Genomic DNA, 26,393 nt, shown 5'->3' on the forward strand with positions numbered 1-26,393 from the left:
GATAAAGAAGACGTGGTATATACACACAATGGAATACTACTCAGCCACAAGAAACGATGAAATCTGGCCATTTGTGACAACATGGATGGACCCTGAGGGTATAAAGCTAAGGGAAATAAGCCAGAGGGCGAAAGTCAAATACCATATGATCTCACTCATAAGTAGAGGATAAAAACAACAACAAACAATCACATAGAGACAGAGATTGGACTGGTGGTTACCAGAGGGGAAGTGGGGAGGGAGGGGGGTGAAAGGGGTGATTAGGCACATGTGTGGGGTGATGGACTGTAATTAGTCTTTGAGTGGTGAACATGATGTAATCTACACAGAAATCGAAATATAATGATGTTCACCTGAAATTCATATAATGTTATAAACCAAAGTTACAGCAATAAAGAAAATTAAATTAAATTCATAAAATAAAATTGGCTAACCCAGCAATACAATCATAAAATGGAAGGAAGAGATGACTGTGGTTACAAGTGGATCAGCTCTTTAAGGTAGAGACGAGATTTAGGGGAGAGATGTGACTTGCGTAGCCCCCGATACAGACACTCACACTAAAAGGAGGACATGAATGAATAAAGTGAGCATGCAGCTTACTGCATGGACAGGAGGCTGGACTAAAACTGGGCAGAATACAGGGAAAGCAAACAACAAAACCAAAGAAAAAGAAAGGGGTCAGCAAGGTAACAGGAAGTTAATCAAATTCTTAAAAGTTTAGGTTTACCATATTCTGTGTTGAGGCCCCATAATTTCACTTTATTAGCTTCATACTGGGCTTTTTTCTTTAACCGACAAGCCCTGTGAAAGGAAGAAGCAATTAGTTCACCTTTTGTTTTAAGTGGTCATTTCATGAATACTCCTTTTTGCTGCTGTCAAACATCTTCCAATAGCAACAAAAATCACTGCCTACTGATGTCTCTATCAAGGAACTCAGTAACCAAAAAACACAACATAACCATTTATCCAAACTGGTTTTTAAAAAATTTTAGTACACATTCAAAAATAAAGCTATGACCAGTACACCCAAATAAACAAACAAAAATTGAAAATAGTAAGTGTTGTAGAGAATGTGAAGTAAGAGGAACTCTCATATGTTGCTGGTGGGCATGTAAACTAGTACGTACAGCTACCTTGGAAAATAGTAAATATTTTTAAAATTTACTTTATTAATTGGGAAATAGCTACTTTGGCAGTTTTTTATAGAGTTCAACATACAGTCCTGGGTATTTACCCAAGAGAAATGAAAACGTATGTTACACAAACACCTATAAGTGAATGTTTATGGTTGCTGTATTCATAATTGCCAAAAACCGGAAACAACCCAAGCATCCTTCAACTGGTGAATGCAAAAACTGTAGTATATCCTCACAAAGGAACACTACTCAGCAATAAAAAGGAACACACTATTACTCCACGCAACAGCATGGATGAATCTCAAATGCATCATGTTAAGTCAAAGAAGCCAGACTCAAAAGGCTACATTATCGTATGATTCCATCTATACGTCATTCCAGAAAAGGCAAAACTGTAGGGAGAGAAAACAGATCAGTGGTAGTGAGGGGTTAGGAGTGGAAGAAGGGGTTTACTTTTACAAAGAGACATGAGGAAACTTTTTAAGGTGAAGAAAATGTTCAATATGTTGATTGTAGTGGTGGTTACATGACTGGATATGTTTGTTAAAACTCACAGAAGTGTATATTAAAAGGGATGAATTTTACCGCAAGTAAATTATACCTCAATAAAAAACCCTAAACTACTACAAAACAAACAAAAAATAAAGCTATGACAAGTTTTTTCGTGTTATCCTACAATATAATGCACCTGAGTCCATTCACTTGTCCCCTTTAAAAACTTTTTCCGTGAAGCATAAATACCATCTTCTACTTTCAAAGGAGAAATTACAATACTCTCATTATCATATTTGTAAGATAAAAGTATATTTCTGAATAAATGGTTAGGGATCGTCCCTGCTGCACAAGCTCACTGAGAGTCTAACCTCACCTCCAATACCTCATTCACATGAGCGAAAGCGATTAGCACTTACCTGGAAGCCAGCTTATTTTTTTCCTTCCTTGACCTTGGCCGGGCTGTTAAGGGAAGCTCACTGACTGGAGTCAGATCACTAATGACCTTATTCAGTTTCCGTAGCTCATTGCCTATCTGAAGCAGCTTTTTAGGATTTGGAGTCAGGTCTTCTACATCAGTCCTCCGTGACTTCTTTACTGCATATTTTCCTATAGATGGTTCAAAAGGAGTTTAAGTTAGAATATCTTCTTTAACAAGAGAGATACTCTCTAGAGCTGTATTTTAAAACCACATTTCTCCCCCTGCCCCTTTTCTTTTCCTGAAGTCTTGGCATATTTCAGAAGTCTCAGCATGCTAACCACCTGTGCTGGAAGGGCTAGCTTCCTCCCCTCTCCACATTGTGACTGCAAGAAATGGGGGTAATATGGCCTACTCCAGCCTGTTCCGTCCTTCGCAACCTTAGCTTTCTAGCCCTGGTACGACAGATTCTTAATTATTTGCATGGCAGTTAAAGCATCTCAAAACTCAGGATTGGAGTACAAGTTCAGCTGCACACAAAAATCAGGGCTAGGGTATAATTTACAGTCAGAAAAGAGTCAGGAGATTTTACCTAAACCAAGATGCTTTCATGCTATGACTGAAAATTTGTCAGACATACATATTCTTGTGTTGGACTCAAAAGTCCATCAAATAAGGATTGCCTTTTTTGAAAGCGATTCTTCAGTTAGTTTGAAAAATAACATTATGAAGACTCAAAGGGTCTTGCCTTATCACTGCAGGCAGGATGGACGGCTCTGTTCTCAGAACTACAACACACCAAACAACTTTCCTAGTATTCACCACAGGCTGCCTTAAACTAATTATTGGACCTGTCTTCTCATTTCTGGTAGAAAATTGATCTGGAGGCAAAAACTAGATCTTTACTCACTGAAAGACAGTGGAGTGCAGACCTGGGTGCCAGTGGAAAAGGAAAAGAAGGCACAAATATGCTTCTGATACAATTCCTGTGTCAAAAATGCTTAGCAACTTCAATCTGTAGCATGAGTGATGACTAAACTTTTTACTGAGCACGAAACTTACCACTGCCCTCCCCTCTTTCGGTAGAGACTGGATTAACCTAACAGTAACATTTAAGCAGAAGAAATTCTCCTTAACTACATCTCCCTAGGTTCACAATTCAAAATGTGGCCTTCCTGAGATTACAGACTTCTCCTGATCACTACTATTCAACTCTCCTCCCTCTAGTCCTTTCCCTCCACAACTATGCTTGCTTTCTTCTCCTTCCCCTGCTTTTGTCTCCCCCCAACTGCTTCGATGTCAATCTCCTCGTTTACATTTCAGCCTGGAGACAGGATGAGAATGGAAGAGAGAGATGCTGAAGCCCATTCTCTGGCTCCCCAACCCTTCTGGTTTATAGTAACTGTGACAGGTCAGGAATCAGCAGTCTCCTGGGCATTTCCTGAGTAGGATAAGTAGAATAAGAAGTGACTAGAAATCATTTTTACACAGGCCTTCGTCCCTGTTTAGGTGATGGCTCTTAACACTGGTCAAAGCTATTTATGTGTGAGTATATCTGCAGTCACAGCAAACACAGCAGCTCTACTGTTCCTCTCTCCAGTTTACTAGAAAGGGTTGAATACGTAGGTCCACTGAGTAGGTATTATGGTTCAGTATCTCTATTTAAAGTGACACGAAATATTTGACTGCAATCCCCTCTTACCATGATGTAAACCATTTTTCTGATACATATTACTTGGCAAGGTGTCTCGGTTCCATTCCGACGGCCTGAGCATCCTCTCTTGCTGTGATGGTGTGAGTTGTTCACTATACTCCCAGAAGTACCTTCTTTTACCTCTCTTCCGAGAGGATATTGACGTCATCTCCTTCAAGTCTTCCACGGAATCATTTTCATAGCCTTAAAAAAAAAGAAAGCCCCCCCAATCACAATTTTTTAAGTTCCATAAATTTCAATAAACTAATCAGAACAAACAAAAAGATCCCTTCTGTTTGTCACTTGATACATTTCCTTTCATCTGAAAACATCACTGGCATGTCAAAGATAATAAACCAGGTCTATAAAGTAACTTTTAATATGGAAATCTCAAACTTTTCAAACATTCAGAGATGAATAAACATAGATGACTACACTGTTGATCTTCCTTGGGTTTCCCTTTGGTTGTTAAAAGTTAGCATATGACACATTTTTTGTTATCTTCACACAGGATTGAGAGAATAACGAAATATAGCTACAGACTATCTATCCAAAGTACCATTAGATAACGATACTCAGCCACACTACACTGTGATTTTAAATGTCTTCCTTCTAATATGATGCATCGGAGGCATTCCCAGGCAGAGCTGTGGGCATGTCCATGATAGTACCCCACTAGGCAGCATGGTGCGAGGCAGCAGCAGTCTTCTGCCTACCTCCCACCTTACCTCTTCCTTAAAGGGACAAAAACGACAGTTCTCACACAGGCTATCAAAAAACACATATGCCTAGCCTAACAAATATTTTACTGAAAGCAATTTGCATTTACTTCACTTCTTAAGAAGTTATTTTCCTTACTAATGGGAAATTTCATAAAATACTTAATTCTGAGCTGCTAGAACTGTTGGTCACACCCAATACAGGATGACCTATAAATTTAAAACACTCCCCGAGAATGCCCATCTTAGATGTACTCCGCGTCATTAGTCTAGGTACACGGAGTAGTGGGGAGGGGGCCATGCACAGGATGTATGCAACCCTAAACCTGAGGTGGCCAGGAAATACCAGCCTGCACTGGCCAAGCAAAATGACCACTTTCCCTCCTAAAAACATGGCTCCTCTGGAACTGACACTAAGAAAGTGACGATATCTGCATCTTTAGAAAAAAGAATTTTATCAGGTTTTCTTCAGATTAATAATTAACCAGAAATATGATTCCATTTATAGGACATTCTGGAAAAGGCAAAACTATAGAAACAAAGTAGTTGCCAGGAGCTGGAGGTGGAGAGAGGGGCTGACATGAGGGAAATCTGGGGGGTGATCAAACTACTCTGTATCTTGACGGTGGTGGTGGTGATTACATGACTACATGCACTTGTCAGAACACACAGAAGTGTACACTTAAAGAAGGTTGAACTTTACTGTGTGAAAATCATACCTCAATAAACATGACCTTTAAAAAAGAATCAATTCAGAGAGCAGAATGATTTCAGGGCAACAATGAAGACAAATTTTTGTAGCATTGCTGGCATTAACAGCGTTAGAGTACACATGTGGTACTTGAAGACAACGTGGCAAGCAGTGGGACCGTGTACCTCAGGTTCTTCTTAAGAAATGATACACAAGATGAGTGACACAATCATTTCTAGGAGCCTGATTTTTAAAAATTGTGTTAGACATAAAGCACTAGCTTTGGCCTAGTGATTTGTGCTAATGTTTCACTTGAAATTAAAGGATTTTATCTTATTCCAGTTATCAAACTAGCTTTGGAAACGGTGCAAGGGCCACCTTGTACCACTCAGACCCCATGACTCAAGGGCCTTTTTAAAAAGGCCCTTGCTCCACCAGGCCAAGCAAAAATTACTGGCTCACAGAAATTACTGGCTTACAGAGACTATCCTTGTATGGCTGGAAACACCTCAACACAGGCTGATGGACCAACCACAACACTCCCACCTTCCTACCAATGTCAAGACCTAGTGTTGCACTGTAAGTCCACCCCAGCCCTAAGGGAGACAGCTTCCTCAGGCAGCCCATCCCCCCGACACTCAATTTGACATGCTCCCTTAGCTAGCAACTCTCCTCAAGTGGCTTGGATTTCTGGCAAAACACTGTCCCTCTCACATAATATACTTACGTATTTCACTTACAGATATTTAATTTGAGACTTTTAAGAACCTGGTAGGAAGAGGTTATTAACCCCACTTACACAAAGAAACATGCTCATGGAGGCCTTAAGCGATTTCGCAGAGCTGGGACTGACTCAGGCCCCATGCCTCAAGGAGTCTAGCTCCGACTGGGCTTCCCACTTTCCCTGTACCTATCCAGTTAAATGGTCTAAACTGATTTTTTAAATCTATACTCCATGTTAAACCCAAAGAGTCAGGCAGATTTCGATTTCTTCTGTCCCACTCAAATTAGTTACAAGTTTTATTTACTTATATATGATCAGTGTTTTTCCAAAGAAAACATTTAAGGCCCGTCAGTTTTCTTTGACCCAATATATTGACATTTTCTAATAGTATACACCATAAATTCACCAACACACACACACAATGGATTTGTTAGTTAAAGCCATCCAACTTTCAATACAGACTACTGTGATCAAGTAGAAGGCAGGAAAATTATATTCCCAGATCACTGGTCTAGAATTTAAGGTAATCAAATATTTCTCATAGTATGTTCTAAGGAACACTATTACTGTAAGATACGTCTTCATCCCCAAGTGAGTTCTGTGGTCAAATAAGTTTTAAGAGACTCTCACCCTGAATCTCTCTTGCCAAGTCACAGTACACACAAGCATACTAAAAGGCTGAGAAATCATAACACAGTAAATAAAGCCGCTCAACGCTAAGCTCCATGAAAACAAGGATCATGTCTGTTTTGTTCATCTCTGGATAGCCAATACCTAATACACATGGTGCCTGCACAAAAGTGGGCACTCCCTCCAAAATGTTTTTAACAAATCAATTACTTGTTTGATGCAACATTTCCCGTGGAGCCTTTTCCCTTTTCTTTTCATTTGGATCACCATACTGATCTAACTCCTTCCTTCCTGACATGATTATCAAAAAGCCGTTAAAAAGGCCACATTTACTGCCTAAAATTCTAAAATAAGTCTTTGGTTAGTGCAGACTACTGCCATGAAGCTGATAAAGTCAATCGTGAAAATGTTTAGTAGGGATTGCAAAATAAAGTCTCATTCTGAGGACTTAATTCTTCGTGTTACAACCATGTAATTCCATGACCCCAAACAGTGGTAGCCTGTCCACAGAATAGGCTCTATTAAAACTCGGGAGCAAGTCCAGAGCAGGGACTGAAACTCCATTTTACACCTTTCCAGGAGCTTTGTAAGCTCAGGCACTGTTGTAGCCAACTGCCAAAAAAACAGCATCAAGGGAGCTAGTCATCACAAAAGGGCCTTTGTAAACCGTCTGCCGCAAATTAAACCAATCAACCCACCCTAAAACAAGCATTCTGAAGAAACTAGAACTATCCCCACTTTTCTGCTTCAAAGAATATCTTCCTGTTTCTCACCAGTAATTCACTTTTGCATTCCTGAAGTCACTTGTTCAGCTCTCTCTTCCAAGGAAGAGAGAAATTTTCATCAGCAAATGTAAATAAACCCCAAATAATACCAAAAATCGTGTTGTTTTTGTGGTTAAATCACGTCACTCCTTCACATTTGTGAGATGTGTCCAAGTAATACTAACCAAAGAAGTTGTATCTCAAGTCAACTGGAAGTGAGTGAATTAAATGCCATCCAAACATTTAGCGTTGTTAAATAACGCCAGAAAGAGAGGTTTTACCCTGCCGAGTGCCAGCTAATGCATCTCTGTTTTAAAACAGTGTTGGTTATTTACCATTAACAAGCTCACAGATCAGGGCTCTTCTGAAAGAGACAATGCAAGAGAATGGGCATGACAGGACAACACCAACTATAACACTGGTTCCCCCTCCCTTGAGAGTCAAAAGGCTGAGAAAATAGAAATGAGAGTCCACATACCAAGTGGTCTCTCTTCATGGACCTACTCATCTCTCAACACATTTATCCAGGTGCAACCAAGTCAAAAGATCAAGGACGAATTTAAAGTGGAGTTAAAAGGCAAGGAAAAGCAAGGGGCCAGGCCAGCGGTGTAGCAGTTAAGTGTGCACGTTCTGCTCTGGCAGCCCGGGGTTCACCGGTTCGGATCCTGGGTACGGACATGGCGCCACTCAGCAAGCCATGCTGTGGTAGGCGTCCCACATATAAAGTAGAGGCAGATGGGCACGGATGTTAGCTCAGGGCCAATCTTCCTCAGCAAAAAGAGCAGGATTGGCAGCAGTTAGCTCAGGGCTCATCTTCCTCAAAAAAAATAGATAAAGCAAAACTACAACCAGAAGTGGGGTAGACAGTATAGCCCTTGCTGGCCCTAGTTGGTGATGGCGGGATTTACTGGCTCCCTCTGACTTCTGTATTCCTTTAAGCACCAGCTGGTAAAGGTATCTCCTTGCCTACACTTTCCATTTCCCTTCATTATTACCCATCTCCCCTTTGTCTCACCCTTCCACTACTCGCCTACCCTAATCCTAAACATGGGATTCAAAGCAACAGGGCTATCTGTCCGATTTTAAGGACCACTCACAGACAGCACTCTGGTCTCCCTATGGGGGAGAGAGAGAGAACTTACCATTAGCTACAAAGACAACTTCCCTTGAAACACCTCAAAGCAGATTTTATTCATTTGTTGAGAGAAAAATTTCCTGCTAGGTAGAAGAGACAATGGTTCTATCTAGACTGTACAGGGTTCTAAAGTAAACCAAAAAAGGCATAAGCCCTTTTCCCCCACATTAAACTTAAAGTACCTTTTCCTTACTTGAAACTCCACCCAAGTCAAACAACTTGGTTGTATCAAATACATAAATCTAAGCATTTGTGTAACAGAAAGATTTCACTAAAAGGAAAGTCTTTCAGCAATAACAGTGCTTCAGTGGCTACAATATAGCTACTATGGCTTAAAATCTTTCTGAAAACTAAACATCAGCATTCATACTGCCAGAAATTCCAGCAACCATCATACAAAAGGGCTTTCCTTGACAATTTATAAAGTTTTTTTAATAACTTAGTTTTTTTATGTAGAAGTTACAGTATCAACATTATTTCTGAAGAAAACTTTTGCTTAAATTTGAAGATCTTCACTTCTTTACACATTTCTAACTGTGTGCCATGTGGCAATACCATTTTCATAAAAAAACTACACAAGCCAACAGTGAGTGGCAACAGCCCAAGAAGGTAAATGCTGAAGTGAACCAGTTCCCCACAGGTTGCAGAGTCTCCTTTACACTCATTTAATCATAGAATGTATTTTTCTTAAATGGAAAAATACTGTGTGAATGAAAGATGCAGCAGATACAAAGAAAAAGCTCTCTCTTACATTATTCATTAAGCAGGCTTTGTTGGTTATAGGCATGAGTAATACAAACCATCGTCACTTGGTTCACCTTTCTAGGGACTCCTAACTTACTCAACTGTGATAGAGAGACACATGCAGAAATTGGAAATTTTTTTTTTTTGAAGATTAGCCCTGAGCTAACATCTGTCAATCCTCCTCTTTTTTCCAAGGAAGATTAGCCCTGAGCTAACATCTGCCAATCCTCCTCTTTTTGCTGAGGAAGACTGGCCCTGAGCTAACATCCGTGCCCATCTTCCTCCACTTTATATGTGGGATGCGTGCCACAGCATGGCTTGCCACATGGTGCCATGTCCACAGCCGGGATTTGAACCAGCGAACCCCGGGCCGCCAAAGCAGAACATGCACACTTAACTGCTGTGCCACCGGGCTGGCCCCAGAATATTTTTTAAACCAACCAATTCTTGGCATCTTTGCTGAGCTGCTCAAGAGAGTGACAAATCAGGTCACTTAATATAAGATAAAGTAAGGAGAAGCCCTCGAGGAATCAGCATATGAACCACTATATGAGCAAAAGTGATTCTTTTTTTTTTTGGTGAGGAAGATTGGCCTGAGCTAACATCTGTTGCCAATCTTCCTCTTTTTGTTTGAGGAAGATTGTCCCCAAGCTAACATCTTGCCAGTCTTTCTCAATTTTGTATGTGGGAGGCTGCCACAGGATAGCTTGATGGGCAGTGTGTAGGTCTGTGCCCGGGATCCAAATCCACAAACCCCAGGCCACCAAAGAGGAGCACATGAACTTAACCCCTATACCATCAGGCCAGCCCCCAAAGTGATTATTTTAGAACTGCCTAAATAGGAAAAAAAGCAATTACATATCTGAGCCAAGATATTCAGTCATTTAATGCCTAAACTAAGACGAAAAAAGCACCCATGGCAAAACTTTCTATTTCAAGATAGTAGGAGAAAGGTCAGTTTGGCAAGCCTCCAAGCATTACAATACCTGGTTCAGAGAAAGTGTCACTAATATCATCATCCTTGTCATCTTCATAATCCTCTTCCTCTTCTTCCTCCTCCTCGTTTTCAGAAAGTTCGTGCTCACTGCCAAACCCTTCATCATGGTCCTCATCATCAACATCCTCCTCATCCTCCTCATCTTCTTCAGGACTGCATTTGGTTGGCTGCTCACCCAAGTTATCAGAGACGAAAAGAGAATAATTGTGCTCTTCTTTTTTCTGGGATGAATCTGAGACCGATGTGCTGGCAGAAAGGCTGCTACTCTCTCCTGCTGCAATTGCCCCAGGACCCTCCTGGGGCAGGGGACTGAGTAAGAGCTCCTGGGTTTCTTTAAAAGGCAAAGCTGGAGTGGCATGACCCTGAAGAGGCTCCGTCCCTTTTTTCTCTGGTCTCTTGGCTACCGCCCCACAGTAGCAGGTGTTCTCCTTTGCCGCATCTGCGTGCACCTGGCTCAACAAGGGCCGGCTCTGCTGCACTGGGTTGATCTTTACTTTTGCCTTTTTTACATAGTCTTTACATTCAAAATGAAAGTTCACCTTTTCGTTATGATACATGTTGGTCTTCACCATGATTTGTGTGCTTGAAGTGGGTTTACTTGCTTTTTGGACACAGTCTGACAAAGGGACCTCAGCCTGAAGCGTCTTAGAAGAACACACAGGGGCAGCGGCTCTGCTCGTGATCTTTTTACCAGGGAATGAAGAGGGCAACGGGTTTTGTTTGACACTGAAAAGTGAATCAGGGTAATAAAGGGAATCAGAAACAGACTGAGAGTCCTCACTATTAAGCTGGGCCAAAGTTGGAGTTTTACTTATGACCTCTTCATCTTGGTAAGGGCTAGAAAAGTCATCAAGACCCAAGTAATCCACTTCTTTTGTTCCCCAGATGTCACAGCTGGTTAGTTTGGTGTACTTTGTTAAGTCTTCACAGTATGTATCCCACTGTTCCCAGTTTGAGGTCAAAGCACCCTCATTATCCAGGACATCTGTGAAAGACTCCAGATTTTCAATGTCTTTGCAGTCCTCCAAAGAAAGGAAGTTGTCTCTCGGATTCTGTTGGTAGTTCATCTCTCTATCCTGAGAAGGGTTTAAAAAAAAAATCATACACTATATTTTAGGAAAGAAATATTCCTCTCCATCCTCACTTCCATATATCAAATTGATAAATCAGTACTCCATCTCTGGTCAGTTTTATTTTAAGATAAAGACTACTTATATGATGTTTTACCATTCCATATAATAGTTCCTTGGGCAAGGGAGAAAAAAGAGGGGAAATGTGTCCCTTGAGAGGTTTAGGTATGGTCCAAACATCAAGGGCTCTTGAACTTTACTACAAACACTCTTTCTGCAAAAAAGTTTCTATTTCCTGATCTTTGACTTAGAAGCGTTTTGGGATCTCCTTAGAAACAAAGCTTCAATTATGAAGCAAATGATGAAGACCTTACCTTCATCACAGAGGAATCTGTCTTCTTCAGTGAGAACTTAAATATAGAGGCAAAGAGCAATCCAAAGGGAGCTGGAACTCAGCCACAGAAAGATAGGATCCTTGTAAGACCTTGTAACAACTCTTGGGCATGGGGAATAAAACACTCCTCATGCGTATGAGACTCCTCATGAGTAGAGACGTGATTTTTAAAATGCCAGTAAGACGACACAGCCATTAACAAGAACCCAATGAAGCTCTAAGGTGCTCACACGAAAGGCTGTTCCTCATACACTTTTACATTAAAAAGAGTAAGCTACAGAATACTGTATCTATAAAGATGATAGCCAATTAAAAATATTCATATATTCACATATGCAAAGAAAACTCTGTTAGTAGTAGCTACGTTTGTGGAGGAGGTTTGGAGGGTAGAGGCTCAGGAAGGAAACGAGGAAGTTTTCAGTTTGTTTCTGTTCTGTTTTGATTTTTGCATTTGTTTGGGTCTTTTTGTTTTGTTTTGGCTTGTGTGTGGGTGTCTGTGTTTTAACAGCTTCACTGAAGTACAGCTCATATACTATAATATTCACCTGTATTAAGCATACAATTATTTTTAGTAAGTGAACAGATTTGTGTACTTAGTTTTCCAGTCTTTATATACTTCTGTATTGCTCAAGTTGTATGTAATTAAAATTACTTTAAAAACGTTTTTCTTAAGAATCTTAAGTGTCCACTTACCTCAAGAATAAAGGATAAGTACGTTCAGACACTGCTTGGAATTGCTATTTTTGTCTCACATTCTCTGAGTCATACACCTTGCTCAATGTTATCACTCCTAAATTTTCCAGTTGAAAAGTCCTTTAGCAGTCAGGCATTTAAAAAAAAGACAGTTTCTCATCCTCATCAACAAAAATTGGACTTAAAGATATGTAGATAACCTTTCCTCTTACTATTTTCAATGGGTTCTTATAGCCTTCTAAAATTATGAGACCAATATCAGAAGAATCAAATTTGGCCTAATCTCATCTTTTTTTCTTCTCAGCCATTTATTTAAAAAAAAAACCTCTACCACAAAACTTTTACCCCAAATCAAGTAAAGCAGAATCCAAGAAAATGTTACTTACCAGTTCATACATGAAATCTGGATCTGAACTGTTTGCTAAGAGATCTGTGCTCATCAGAGTCTGTTCTGAAAAGGTGTGGCTTCGAAAGGCATCCCCAAAAGGCGGATCCATTCCGCTTACACTAGGCTACAACAGAGTAATTTTAATTTTAGACAGTTAAAAGACAAATTCAAGACCAATTTATTACACACAAGCCCCACTCCCACGCCTACTAACATTATTTTCAGAACACAATTCTGTATCTTTTCTACTCTTTAGTACATTTAAGAGACTTAACTACATTAAACTATGGACTTAGGAAAATTACTAGGATGCATTAAAAACAGAAAAAGAAATAGAATGGCAATTGTTAATAATACCTAACTTCTAAAATCTAACACTTATTTTGCCACTACAGCCAGCATACAGTACCTAATGAATACTTTTACCTAGCTATACAACATTTCTTCAAAGCCATCTCTAACAGCACTCCCTGAAGTGGAGAATTCCCTGCCATTTCCTGGAGTTTGCAGAGGTAGCAAGTAGTCTCACTCTGCACTCCTAAGTGAGTCCAATGTCTTAGTTCCCCAAACAAGCTGGAAGACCGATTTGGGCATCTCTGGTCCAACAAATGCCTTCAGGAACGTGATGGACACAGGATCCATCAATTAGCCAAAAAACTCCTGAGTGGGACCAGTAATTTGGGCATGAGCTCAGTAGCCTTAATCCTGATCCCTGAAAGGGTACAATTCATTCCATAATGAATAAGAAAGGGAAAAAAGACTCAGCACCCAGAATTAATGCTCCTTCTTCTTTTCTCTTCATCTCCCTTTTCCATTTCTGATGAAGTCAGGAGTAAAGTCAGGTCTGAAACTCCTAAAGTGGCCCAAACAAATGAAAAGCCTCACCTTGAAATCTAACTTGGATGAAGAAAGAGGATGGGAAAGAATAAAAATTTCCTCTTTGCCTTTTTGTCCTTCTTCTGCAAGTTTCTGTCGAAACTCTTAAAAACTATATTAGTCTATTTGCCTATATTTCACTATCCATACACCTTCTACATAACCACAGACTGGCCTTTTCACATACTCTCTCATCATATTTTTCTTCATTGGTACTTCTCATCCCATTCTTTTCTTTCTCTGATTTCCCCCAACCCTACCAGGCTGCAGAAACTTTCTTCCTAGAAAAATTTAGCTTGAGAAAACAAGTGTTCATTAGCTCTAAATTCAAGTATTCAATAAATAGCAAGTTAAACCTTGAATGGGAAAGAATTGTAAATGAGTGTATGCAGTCCACTTGGCACAGAGGTTGGGGTGGAGCTGGGCCACTAGTCTTTCTAATACCAGCTAGCCTATTCCCTTTCTTTGCCTCTGCTGCCTGCCTCTGAGTCACTGGACAGTCCTGGCAAGTTGCTGATGCCCTGTGCTCAAGAGAAGTTCTTCCTGGCCCCACATAAAGCCACCTAAGAGTCCCTGTCCTCTCATTAGTTCTAGGTTTCTTCCCAGCACTGAACACGACGAGGGGAGGGGAAACACCTAACCACTGGAGGCGGAAGGGAAGAAGTTTGGACGTGCAGAGTGGGGACTAACAGGGCTTCACTTATTGTTTCAGTGGTTATTACCTCAAACCAAAACTGATCAATTCAAAGCAGTTATCATAATATAAATAGATATAATTCTTAGACAGATTTTGTGGGGAGTATACAGACGTGTGAATGACTGTGTGTGAGAGTATGAAAGAGACGGAGGTTGAAGTGCCTCCGCATTTCCTAACAATTACTTCTAAACTCAACAGGCATAAATGGAAAGGAACAACTGGGCAACAGGGAGGAGACGGAGATGGAAATGGGCTTTCTGTGGCAGATTAATTTTCAGGGAGTTGGTCTAGCCTCCATAAAGCCAGCAGACGTCCAGCATCTAACCAACTTTTCATTCACCATATTCCTCATGTCAAGCTCATTAAACTTCAAACCTGTAGCAGAGGAGCAAACAGAAGCAATGGAAGGAAGGCCATGACATGTATTCAAAACTAGCTGAGATCAGAAGTAAAATGTCTTAAAAAGGTAGTTAGTATGTCAAGTTGTGTTAAGATTCAAAGAATTTACAGAACCAATGGTACTTTCTGCAGTGGCAAAATATAAAATTTGGCACCTACTCTGAATGATTTACCTGAGGCATTTCCAAGCCCAGATCCTGTGAGTCCAATCCCAAACTTCTTTTTTTTCTCGTTTGTAAATTCCTTTCCAGCTTTACTTTTAATTTCAAGATCAAAGACGATTTTCACAATAAACGGTAGGTTTCCCCAGAACACCTTCAATTCAACTGCTTGGATCACTGCTGTTTTTAAAAAAATAATAATAATTCTGTGTGAATCTGTCAAACAACAACACAAAGTAACTTCACTGAGCTCCATTAAAAACAAGATGACCTTTCAAAAAAGACATTAACGAAGAACACTTTAAAGGAGTAAGTCTTGCGGCTGCAATATCAAGAATTTGGTTGCTTCTTAGTACCAACTGAAAGTCACCATTCCTCCTTTTATTTGTTTCTAAAATAGGGTTAGTCAATAACCAATTGGCAACACTTTTTTAAAAAACAGCCTGACACAATTAACATAAACCCATCTGTCCTGTGATCTGAAAGCTTCCATTCACTTCATGTTCTGTATGAGAAAACATCTCAGCTTTAATTCTATCTATTGTATAATCATTACCGCTAAATTAATCTACATTTTATCTCTCTCATAAATCTACGTAATAGTCAATGATAGACTATATCCTCTACATTAAACAGAATCTCCTATTAAACCAATACTTCTGTTGGTATATGCAACATTATTGAGTTAGAAATGAAAGCTTCCCTTGAAGTAATAAGTATTCCATTTAGTTTTTAACACACATTTCTTGAGGGGGAGAAAACGGGATAAGGGCTACTTTGCAGAGTGGTTTCAAGAGTTAAGCAATGATTGCAAATCACCTGGCAGAAGGTCTTATGTAGTAGGGACTTAAATGTTAGTTCCTTTTTTTCCCCTCTGTGAAGGCCTTAATCAAGAGGAACTAAACAGCTATACCCTACTTCATCTTTTCCTAGATCAGTGGTCCTCAAAAGTGTGACCCAGGATCAGCATCATCAACAGCAGCATCAACCTGGAAATTTGTTAGAAATGCAAAACCCTGGGCTCCAGACCAGACCTACTAAAGCAGACACTCTGGAAGTGGGGCCCAGTAATGTGTTTAACAAGCCATCCAGGGAATTCTGATCCTCCCTAAAATCTGAGAACCACTGCCCTACAGTTGACCTCCTTGCTCTCATTCAGTCTAGATGCAGTATCATTTCTTAGATTGGTATAAAGAGTCAATTTAAGATGAGCTGCCTTCTGTAGTTAACACATTCTCTGGGCTAGAAGCTTTGAGTGTCCATTATTTCAATTTCAAAGACTTCTTGCTGAACAAATAAGAGCAAGTCAACAAGGGACTCAATAACTGTTCTATCTAATTAGATTACTAAATTGACTACCATTTGTATTTCCTGGATCTTTGGTAGGTTCTCCCCTCTGGTGGGCTGTCATTCTCAGCTCGCTGTTCTACCCTAAGAAACACCATCAAGGGTCCAGTCTGGGCCTAGAAACAGAATTAACTATACGTCTCAATCCAGTGCTACAGTCTAAGTGGATTGATCCCTGCTCCTGCCAAAGGCCAGTTCTGGCCCATCTTCTCCTCACATCGCTTCATGCCTTAGTCCCACTGCTGATTTGTAGTCTCAATCTTAACTCTTCCCCTGATTCCTGTGAGAAACAAAGTCAGTTGCCTTTTCTACTCCTATTACTTAGACCCCAAAAAGGCAAATGATTCAAGTGATGCATTTAACAAAGTGTACAGTGTAATCCTGGTTTGATACTCTCTAAAACCTGAAACTTATCCTTACCAGCAACAGAGCTGAAGATTCAAGAAGAGATTGAGCTCTATTCGACATATATTTATTGGTATCTACTAAAGACACCATCTTCCAACAGCATGGTTGATCAGGAAACACTGGACAAAAAAGGGCTAAGTTCAGTTGCAGCTCTCACTTGCAAACTGTCTAACACTGGGTAGGGCAGTCTTCCTAAGCCTCGTTTTTCTTACCTCTAGAAAGAAAACAATACTACTCTCTCCTCCTGGCTACTGAGTTTTATATGCCATAAAACTTCCATACAAATATAAGTATTTATTTAAAATCTTATTTACACTCGTGGCCTCAAAACAAACTTCAGTCAATGCAGTTAGCAAAAAGAGCACTTGTTTGGGAGACAGGAGACCTGGATTCCAGTTGATCCCATAATTAAACCTAACAGCCTTGGGGCTGGCCCCGTGGCCAAGTGGTTAAGTTTGCACGCTCTGCTTCTGCAGCCCGGCCCAGGGTTTCGCCAGTTCAGACCCGGGGCACAGGCATGGCACCGCTCGTCAGGCCATGCTGAGGCGGCATCCCACATGCCACAACTAGAAGGACCCACAAATAAAAATACACAACTATATACCTATGTACCAGGGGGCTTTGGGGAGAAAAGGGAAAAATAAAATCTAAAAAGAAAACCTGAAAAACTAAACAGCCTAAATTAGAGCAAGTTACTTAAATTTTTGCCTTACCTCCTAGTCTGAGGAATTACAATTATTCTCCCTTAACTATGTAATAGGGATGTTATCAGAATTGAATGAGATATTAAATTAGGATATAGTACTAAAATATATCTGAAAGGTGATTATTATCAATAGGTATAATTTGCCAATCCTTTCTTTTGTCCCATAGCTAGTCCAGCTCAGAAACTCAACATCTGTGACAGCTGTTGGCAGCAAGGCTAAATGCTTTAAAGACACCAATTCCCAAAGTGAGGGTATCCGCTATGTAAAGGGTTGAATTAGTTCACTTGGGACAGTTGAAGGTCCTTAGTTGCTTCTCCTGCTCTCTCAGGTAGCAGCAAACAGGAGGGGGAAGGGGCCAATTCTACTCCAAGCAGTAGGACCTCTTTTCAGGGGTAAACACTTTCCATTCTCTAAAACTAATGACTCGAGTTCACAACAAATTATCCTCATCCCCAACGTTTTCCAACCATTTTCCAAAAATACTTGGTACCGTTCCAAACATTTATTGTGACACAAGCATAAAGAACAAAATTCCTCACCCAAAAGTGGAAGAAAAAAAATTATATAGGCTTCTACAGCAATTACCATTACATAGACTCTTCCAACATGATACATTGCTCCATAACTATATCCTATACCAGGGAGCCACACACAAAGGGTACAGTAATGCTTAGACACCTGAGTAACACTGAGTAGGAAGATGTACCAACTCGCTTTTCAAGATGCCTGCACACTTCTTTGGGCTAAAGAATATCCATATTTTACTCAAAGCTTTGATATTAAAGTACATAGAAGGCAATGGTCTAATTTCCCAATGTGTAACCTAAGGAATATCTGTTCCAAGGTATGTTAGATGGTTACTCAACAACAGGGTTGTGAGGTTTGGAAAACACCACGTCCAACAAAATTGTTATAGTGCCTCTATGCAGGACTTCTTGGAAACTTTAAAGTGCTAGGTGCTAATGCATGTTATGAAGCATTAATAGGTAAGCAGAGCAGATATAATTTCCCAAACTTATTTGATCATAAAATCCTCTACCCTGTCCTCAGGCCGACCTTAAGACTAGTGTTTCTTCCAAAAAAAAAAAAAAAAAACCAAAACACTAGGTGAAAGGCTAAATTAATTCCCCTAATTACTACTTCCTTGTATTCACAGCTCTGGCTCACCAGTTCGCAGTACAGTTTTGTGAGTCCTTCAAGGGAGAGAGGACTGTAGGTCCATCAGAAATAATATTTACCAATAGATTTTCTGTACCTGGCCTCATTCAAAACTATTCAACAACAGCTCTTAGGCACAGGAAGATACTCTGGTAACAGAGAACTAACTCCATGAAGCGATGAGATGGGGCAAATGATAGATTTATGAGCAGCAATGGTACCACTTGAAGACAGCTGCAGCTTCAAAGCTCTTTCATGGCCCTTTCCACCCTATGTTCCACTCTATGTCCTACCCTACGTTTTTTTCGGTTCTCCATTTGAAAATATGTTGATGCTTACTACGTGTGTTAGGCAAGGCAAAAAGTAAAGTAAAACAATAGGTAAGGTCAAAGGACTTCTTACGAAAGCTCATCCTTGGGACCGTTCAAACTACTAATCCAAACTTTATTTTTTTTTTGAGGAAGATTAACCCTGAGCTGAGGAGGACTGGCCCTGAGCTAACATCCGTGCCCATCTTCCTCTACTTTGTATGTGGGATGACTACCACAGCATGGCTTGCCAAGCAGTCCATGTCCACACCCTGGATCCGAACCAGTGAACCCTAGGCTGCCGAAGTGGAACACGCATACTTAACCGCTGCGCCACCGGGCCGGCCCCTAATCCAAAATTTAAAAGCCAAACCCAAGAGCTGCCTGGTGGGGCCGAGCAGTTCACACATATCCAAGAGCTCCTACATCATTTCCCTTCTGAAGCTGAGGGTTTCAGTTGATCCCTGAGAGCCCACATATAAAAAAAGGTTGACATCAAGAAAACTAAACCTCTTTATAAATGAAAATGTCTTCTGAATGAGCAGATCCTGGATACGATGGCCAGAATCCCTGCAGCTCTCCTTTTATATGGCACTGGCTTAGGCCACTCCTCCCTTTCTGTAACTTGAGGGAACTGGTTCCTCACAATGATAAGCAGTGCTTCTGAATCATCCAACATTCACTAGAGTAAATGTTAAAAACTCTTTGACACACCCATTAGGATGACTATTATCCAAAAAACGGAAAATAACAAGTATTGGTGAGAATATGGAAAAACTGGAACCCTTGTGTACTGCTAGCTAGAACGTAAAATCATACAGCTGGGAAACAGTTCAGCAGTTCCTCAGAAAGTTAAAATACAGAACTACCATATGACCCAGCAATTCCACTTCTGGTTGTATACCCAAAAGAACTGAAAGCAGGGACTCAGATAAACGTACACCCACGTTCACAGCAGCATTATTCACAATAGCCAAAAGGTGAAAACAACCCAACTGGCCATCAACAGATGAATGGATAAACAAAACGTAGTACCCACATACAATGAAACATCATTCAGCCATAAAAAGGAATGAAATTCTGACACATGCTCTATCATGGATGAACCCTCAAAGTATTGTGCTAAGTGAAACAAACCAGACAGAAAAGGACAAATATCATACGATTCCACTTACATGAGCTACCAGAATAGGCAAATTCATAGAGACAGAGAGTAGAACAGAGATTACCAGAGGCTAGGAGCTTTGTTTCATGGGTAGAATTTCTGTTTGGGTTGATAAAAATGTTGCAGAAATAGTGTGATAGTTACATAAGATTGTCAATGTATTTAATGCCATTGAATTGTACAATTAAAAATGGTTTAAATGGCAAAATTTGTTTAATTTACCACAACGAAAAATATTTAAATTTTTTTTTGACATAAGAAATGCCGACACATTTATACTGTTATATAATTGATATACCATGGTTTATTTTGATCTTTCCTAATCTTTGCTGGTTTGTGCTCATCATTTCTTTCATGTGGGCAGAGTTCTTGGGTTCTCTCTTTGTTGTCTTTAAACTGTACCAGACCCACAACTGTAAGATGTGGTTACTGTCCTGACCCCTAATTTAAACAAATCATTTCTCCTGAGGTTTAATCCCCAAGCAAAGATGAAAGAAAGGGAAGAGTGGGAAGGGAGAGGAGGGAGAGGAGGGGGGGAGGAAGGACCACTGACTTGGTAATTTAACAGTTTATACAATGGGCATATCCCATGGGACTCCCTTATTTTAGTTTATCAGTTTGCCCAAGCTCCAGAGCAGACCAGGACCCATTGCTACACATTCCAGCCATCCTGCTATACTTCATAAGTCCTACTCAGTAATTCTTTTCCTTTTGAAAACTACTAAGCAAGCATTGAACAAAACAGGTTTTCAGATGCTTACTAAATCAACCTGTTTCACGGTGCAGCAGAAATCAGGGATCCCCAAATCTCCAAACTATTGAGGAAACAGAAGCCGCCTATGCAAAGAACACACTGGAGGAAAGGTGGGGGCCACCTGCTCCCGTTATCATGTAATAGAAATCTTGTGAAAACAACTGTAGGCAAATCGCTATTCTCTACCCTTCAATAGCAGCTCTCTAGACTCCAAAATTTAGAAAACAGGCAAGTAAACTTCAAACCAGAAGGTTACAGCTGATGTCAGGAATTATTAGCAAAAGACTCCCATTATTGATTTTCCAAATCCTGAGGCTGCTGGTCTCTAAGTGGGGAAGAGAGGGGGTAGAGGAGAGTAAGGAGGGAGAAGACAGGACTTTTCCCTTAGACTGGGTGAGAAAAGATCATTTTCCTAGCCAAATAGGACTTATCACCACCTTATAAGCAGATGTGCTCTTTCTGCCACACCACCTTGTGAACTTGTTATCCCTGGGTCAATTCAATAGTCTCCTTTTATTCTCACACTCAGAGTTTAAAAAATACGGAGTTGAAGGAGATTTGCCACAAAAATTTAATTAAGCAAAGTAATTAAACTACATTTTACTGAGAATCCTGAGGAGCTAAGAAAAGATACTAAATCTCAAAAAGTGATCTCTCCTTAGAATGAAGTCTTGGAGGAAGACACAAGTCCTCTCAGAATTTTATTCAATTTCTTTCCAAAGCCTTCAGCCCAAGTTTAATCTTTGAGATACAGAGACAACATATGGGAGCTTAGTTAAAACCCTTAGGGAACCAAAAAGAAAGACCACTAAAGCAGGTTTTGGATCAATGTGAGTTGAATGGGAAGAGCTATTTTTTATTTCTCAGAACTATCAACTACAAGATATTAGGGGCTTTCTGCAGCCTTGATACCTGCCAAGTATTCAGAGCACAAGAATAAGAGCATGGGACAGTTTTGGACAGAACCAAAGAACACATTTCTAACCCCAGCCATCCCTGGTTACCACTGGCAACAAAATACTCAAGAGTTCATATTTGTGTAGCTCTTTACAGATTACAAAGCACATTGCTACACCCTGTCATTTGATGAAACAACTTGGATAAGTGTCAGCATCATTACCATCCTCTACCCTCTGTCCAACAGTTTTTACATTAAGAAAAGTTCAGCAAGAACAAGAGAGATTTGGGGGCCAGCCTGGTGGCGCAGCAGTTAAGTTCACACATTCCACTTTGGCGGCCCGGGGTTCACTGGTTTGGATCCCGGGTGTGGACCTAGCACCACTTATCAAGCCATGGTGTGGCAGGCATACCACATATAAAACAGAGGAAGATGGGCAAGGATGTTAGCTCAGGGTTAATCTCCCCCCCCCCCCCAAAAGAATAAGACATTTGTCCAAGGTCATTCTGTAAATGGATGCCTCTGTGCAAACCTATCATCAGAGAGACCACTTCTATTCTCAGTGCCTTAAAGATCATCTCTAGAGGACTCCAAAATCTACATCTTCAGCCCAAACACACAAGTGCACGAGCCCTACCATCTGAGATCCAGGATTTCCATGTTCACTCACATCCCATGACCTCAGACACAATGTGCCACGTTCCTATCCAAATATTCCTATTCTGTCAATAGTACCATCACTCTCAGACATCCAGGCATGGAACACGCATCTCAGCCTTGACTCTTTTCTTCCTCCTCACTTGCTTTGTTAAATCATGCCAATTCTAACAAAGATATACTGACAACTTACCTTGTATCGAGCACAAATGCATGTGTATGACTTTGCCCTTCCCACCTTCTCAACCTTTACTTGGCCTCATCATTTTATACTTACCATTCCAATATTTGCCCTACAGATCTTTCCATCTCCCACCCCTCCCTCCAGTTCTTATGTCCCATTATAAAATTATTCTGTGCTCATATGTTTTCAGCAACTTTGAAACATCTCTTGGATAATGTTCAAAATACTCAGACACAATCAAACTACCTTTCCAACCCCATCTTCCACTACTCTTCTATAAATATAACACTAATATTAGCTTGATCTTACAACTTCCCCCAAATCCTTGAGGTACGTAATTACAGTCCCACTTCACTCCACTAAGGATCTCCAATAGTGAGACTCCAGCCCTTTCATGCCTTTGCTCACAATATTTTTCTTCTTCCTCCTCCCCAACTCCTTTCCTCCACTAACCAGATTGTAAAATCTTTGGGAATGATTATTCTCTCTCATGTCTATTTCACTACAGTGCCAAAAGTAATGCCTTGTTCTTGGCATCCAGACAAGAGTTAACTGACAATCAATGGAAATCCCCTGAGACCACAGTTCCTTCTGGATAAGGAGTCAGAGGTGCAACATTCTTCACGTACAAAGAGGACAGTACAAAGAAGTCAGTCATTCAATAAATATTTATCAAGCATCTTTTATGTGCTCCAAAGTATCTTGTAGTAGCTTGTTAATTTGAGTCTTGAATCACTGTTATATAATACAGTAAAAATATTTAAAATTGTACTCCTGAATTTTTGAAAAAATTTCCAGGAAGAGTACTGTTTGAATTTCAGTCAATTTTAAAGACCTAGGATAATTCTTGTCTAGGGAGGAGAGGGTAGAGGAAGGAGTGAGATTAAAAATTATTTAAACCCACTGAATCCAGGCACTGGGATTGATACATGTTATACTGTTGTCTTTCTCTCTCTCCTTCTCTCACACACACATTTTTAAAAATTTTATTGAGGTCATAATAGTTTATAACACTGTGAAATTTCAGTTGTACACTATTATTTGTCAGTCACCACATATATGTGCCTCTTTACCCCTTGTGCCCACCCTCAACCCCCGTCCCCTCTGGTAACCACTGTTCTGTTCTCTGAGTCCATGTATTCATTTATCTTCCACATATGAGTGAAATCATATGGTGTTTGCCTTTCTCTGTCTGGCTTATTTCACTTAACCTAATAGCCTCAGGATCTATTCATGTTGTTGCAAATGGGTCAATTTTGTCTTTTTTTATGTCTGAGTAGTATTCCATTGTATATATATTCTCACACACGTTTTTTAATTAAAACAAAATATTTTATGATGGTTAAAGATTTGAGTTTTAAAGAATCATGTTTTCCGAGCTGTTCTGTAGAAATCTACAAATGTAAAAAGGGAACAATACAATTAAAGGCAGCAGCATAAAAACACAGTGGCGCAGGTGAGAACACACTGGAGTCTTACAGCAAGATTCCAGGGAAACATCCATCACAGGACACTCTGGACATAGTGTAATAACTTTGGCACTCTGTTATCAGGGATGTTGGCTCTTTTTCAAAATGTATTGTCTCCTCCCTCCTTTTCCAGATTTGACACTTCTTCAAAAGTAGCTTGAATAATAACTAGAGACAATTTTGAAATTGCCTTCAAATTCCTTCCTCCTGTGTGAAATGGGCTATATACTAGCCCCCTCTTATCCGTGGGGCCTATCAGACTCCTAGTGGATGCCTGAAACTGCCGATAGTACCAAACCCAATATAGTCAATCTGATAACCAAGGTGGCTGGTCGCATATATACAGCGTGGATATGCTGGACAAAGGGATGATTCAGCCCCTGGCGGGATGGAGTGGGATGGCACGAGATTTCATCATGCCACTCAGAAGTGCACGCAATTTAAAACTTACGAATTGTTTATTTCTGGAATTTTCCATTTAAAATTTTCGGACCACAGCTGACCGTGGGTAAGTGAAACTGCGGAAAGTGAAAGTGCTGATGAGGGACTACTGCAGCCCCGGCACAGCACTACAGAACAGCTGCCACAGAGGCCGTAAGCAGACAGCTACAGAGGGTTTGAATACCGTTTTGCAGTCATTGCTGGCTGTCCCTTTGGCTCTAATACTCCTAAAAGCCTTGGTCTATGAGAAGTAAACTCTAGATTCAAGATAAAAGATTCTGCCTTATAACCAAATATTTGGAGTTTCACTCCAGATTCTCACTTGCCTTCCCTTATGTATAAATGCAATAATTCCCCCTCTTACTTTGTAGGGATATTGTGATTTGTGATACTATGTAAAGTATCTAGCCCTGGCACCAAACAGACACTCAATAAATGGTGGTTATTTTTATTCTCAGATTCCTTCCCTGTGTAAGATGTCCCTGAGATGTTGCTGCTATGAAGGTATAAACCCAAACTCAACTCAGAATCCTAGATTGTCTAAATTCCACACTTAATTATCACAAAAACCCAACTGCCTGGAACTAGGGTGAATAAGGGATACACAGGTCATTTAACACCCTTGCCCCCGGCTTTATGAGGGTGAATGTCAATTATGCTGGTTTAATCAGCAAAAGAATCTTTGGATTCACAAAGAAATTCATAAAGCTAGCAAACTAGTCATCTCTATACACAATAAAGAATTGGCAAATAAATTACAAGGGGACAGGGCTTCTTAGAGAGCTTATTGCTCTTACTGTTCAAACGACGACATTCAATTTCTCTCTTTTTTCTAGTCACACCGGCTTCACCACAGATTCCAGGCAACTCGAGGGAATGGACTCACAGAAAATTTATCTTTATATCCACTATACCTTACACAGTTTCTAATAAACAAACACACTGTTTATACTATACTTGTCTCAACAGGGTTCAAAATAAATCAAACAAAGGAGGCAGACTATCCGAACTGCCAGGAAAACAGAGCATCGAATAGAAGCAGTAGCTAAAGCACAGAGTAACCGGAACCCAGTCCCGCCCTCCCATCAGACACTCAGTAGTCTCACATCCCTCCAATCAGAGGAAAGAATAAAATTCATTTACAGCAACTCATTAGTTTTTAACTTGGGAGTTTACACAACCAGCAAGTTATTACGCTAAGCCATACAACAAAGGTAACAGGGTCCCAACAAGTTTCCTCTACCAGGAGTACCTACATTTTAAACAAAAGACAAGTTAACTGAAGATCTAAAGCAAAGGTCTCACACTGGACTGCAGCCACAAAACAATGCCTGTAGTATGGGTTTTGTTCTGCCCACCCATTAGTGTTTTTTAAAAAATTAAGTTTTAACTGCCAGCACTTAAATAGGAAATTTCATATAAAATTTCTGATTCCTAGCATCAAATGCCATTCTCTTGGGAAAAGAAAATCAGACATGACAACACTGGGAACATATTCCCAGCAAAACGATTACTTGAATTAAAGTGAGAATTATCCCTGTAAACAGGCCTGTGCTCTCCAGCCTGCTCCCATCTCCATCCAGTCCCATTTTACAGACGGGGAATCTAAGCTTAGAGACTCTCAAAGCCACAGAGCTAGCAAAAAGTCTGGGAATATAGCTAACTCCAGGACTTTCGCTCTTAACCATCTGCAACTCCATCTTCAAATAAAAGGTAGTTAATTTTAAAAGAGATATTTAAAAGACCTGTATATGATTGTTTATAGTAGCTTTATTCACCATAGCCTAAAATTTGGAAGCAACCCAAATATCTATCACCGGTAAATGCATAGGCAAATTGTGGTACATCTACACAATAACAAGTACTCAATTGATACTTGAAACAACATGAAGAAATCTCAAAAGCATTAAGTAGAAGCAGTCAGATTGAAAAGACAACACATTCTATGATTGCATTTATATGAAATTCCAGAAAAGACAAAACTACAGTGATAGAAAGCAAATCAGTCATTGGAGCCAGGCGTGAAAGGGGCATGAGGGAACTTTCTGCAGTAAGGGAGGAAATGTTCCACAT

At 40.2% G+C, this 26,393-nt stretch overlaps 1 protein-coding gene across 5 annotated transcripts in view; it reads right to left on the reverse strand.

Annotated features, from left to right (window-relative positions):
- Nucleotides 1-26,393, reverse strand: part of CREBRF (CREB3 regulatory factor) — a 60,014-nt gene that overhangs the window by 27,010 nt on the left and 6,611 nt on the right. For 2 of the 5 annotated variants that reach the window (XM_070232907.1, XM_070232908.1), the window contains exons 2-8: nt 16,592-16,698; nt 14,837-15,004; nt 12,690-12,815; nt 10,136-11,222; nt 3,752-3,946; nt 2,051-2,240; nt 731-804 (exon numbers count right to left, since the gene is read on the reverse strand). In XM_070232907.1, coding sequence (XP_070089008.1) covers nt 731-804; nt 2,051-2,240; nt 3,752-3,946; nt 10,136-11,222; nt 12,690-12,815; nt 14,837-14,845 — 1,681 coding nt within the window. In that variant the 5' untranslated portion in view covers nt 14,846-15,004; nt 16,592-16,698. The remainder of the gene's footprint in view (nt 1-730; nt 805-2,050; nt 2,241-3,751; nt 3,947-10,135; nt 11,223-12,689; nt 12,816-14,836; nt 15,005-16,591; nt 16,699-26,393) is intronic. The other 3 variants (XM_001502910.7, XM_023617226.2, XM_023617227.2) reach the window with 2 other exon arrangements.

Source organism: Equus caballus, chromosome 14 (assembly GCF_041296265.1).
Source record: "Equus caballus isolate H_3958 breed thoroughbred chromosome 14, TB-T2T, whole genome shotgun sequence".
NCBI classification, from domain to species: Eukaryota; Metazoa; Chordata; class Mammalia; order Perissodactyla; family Equidae; genus Equus; species Equus caballus.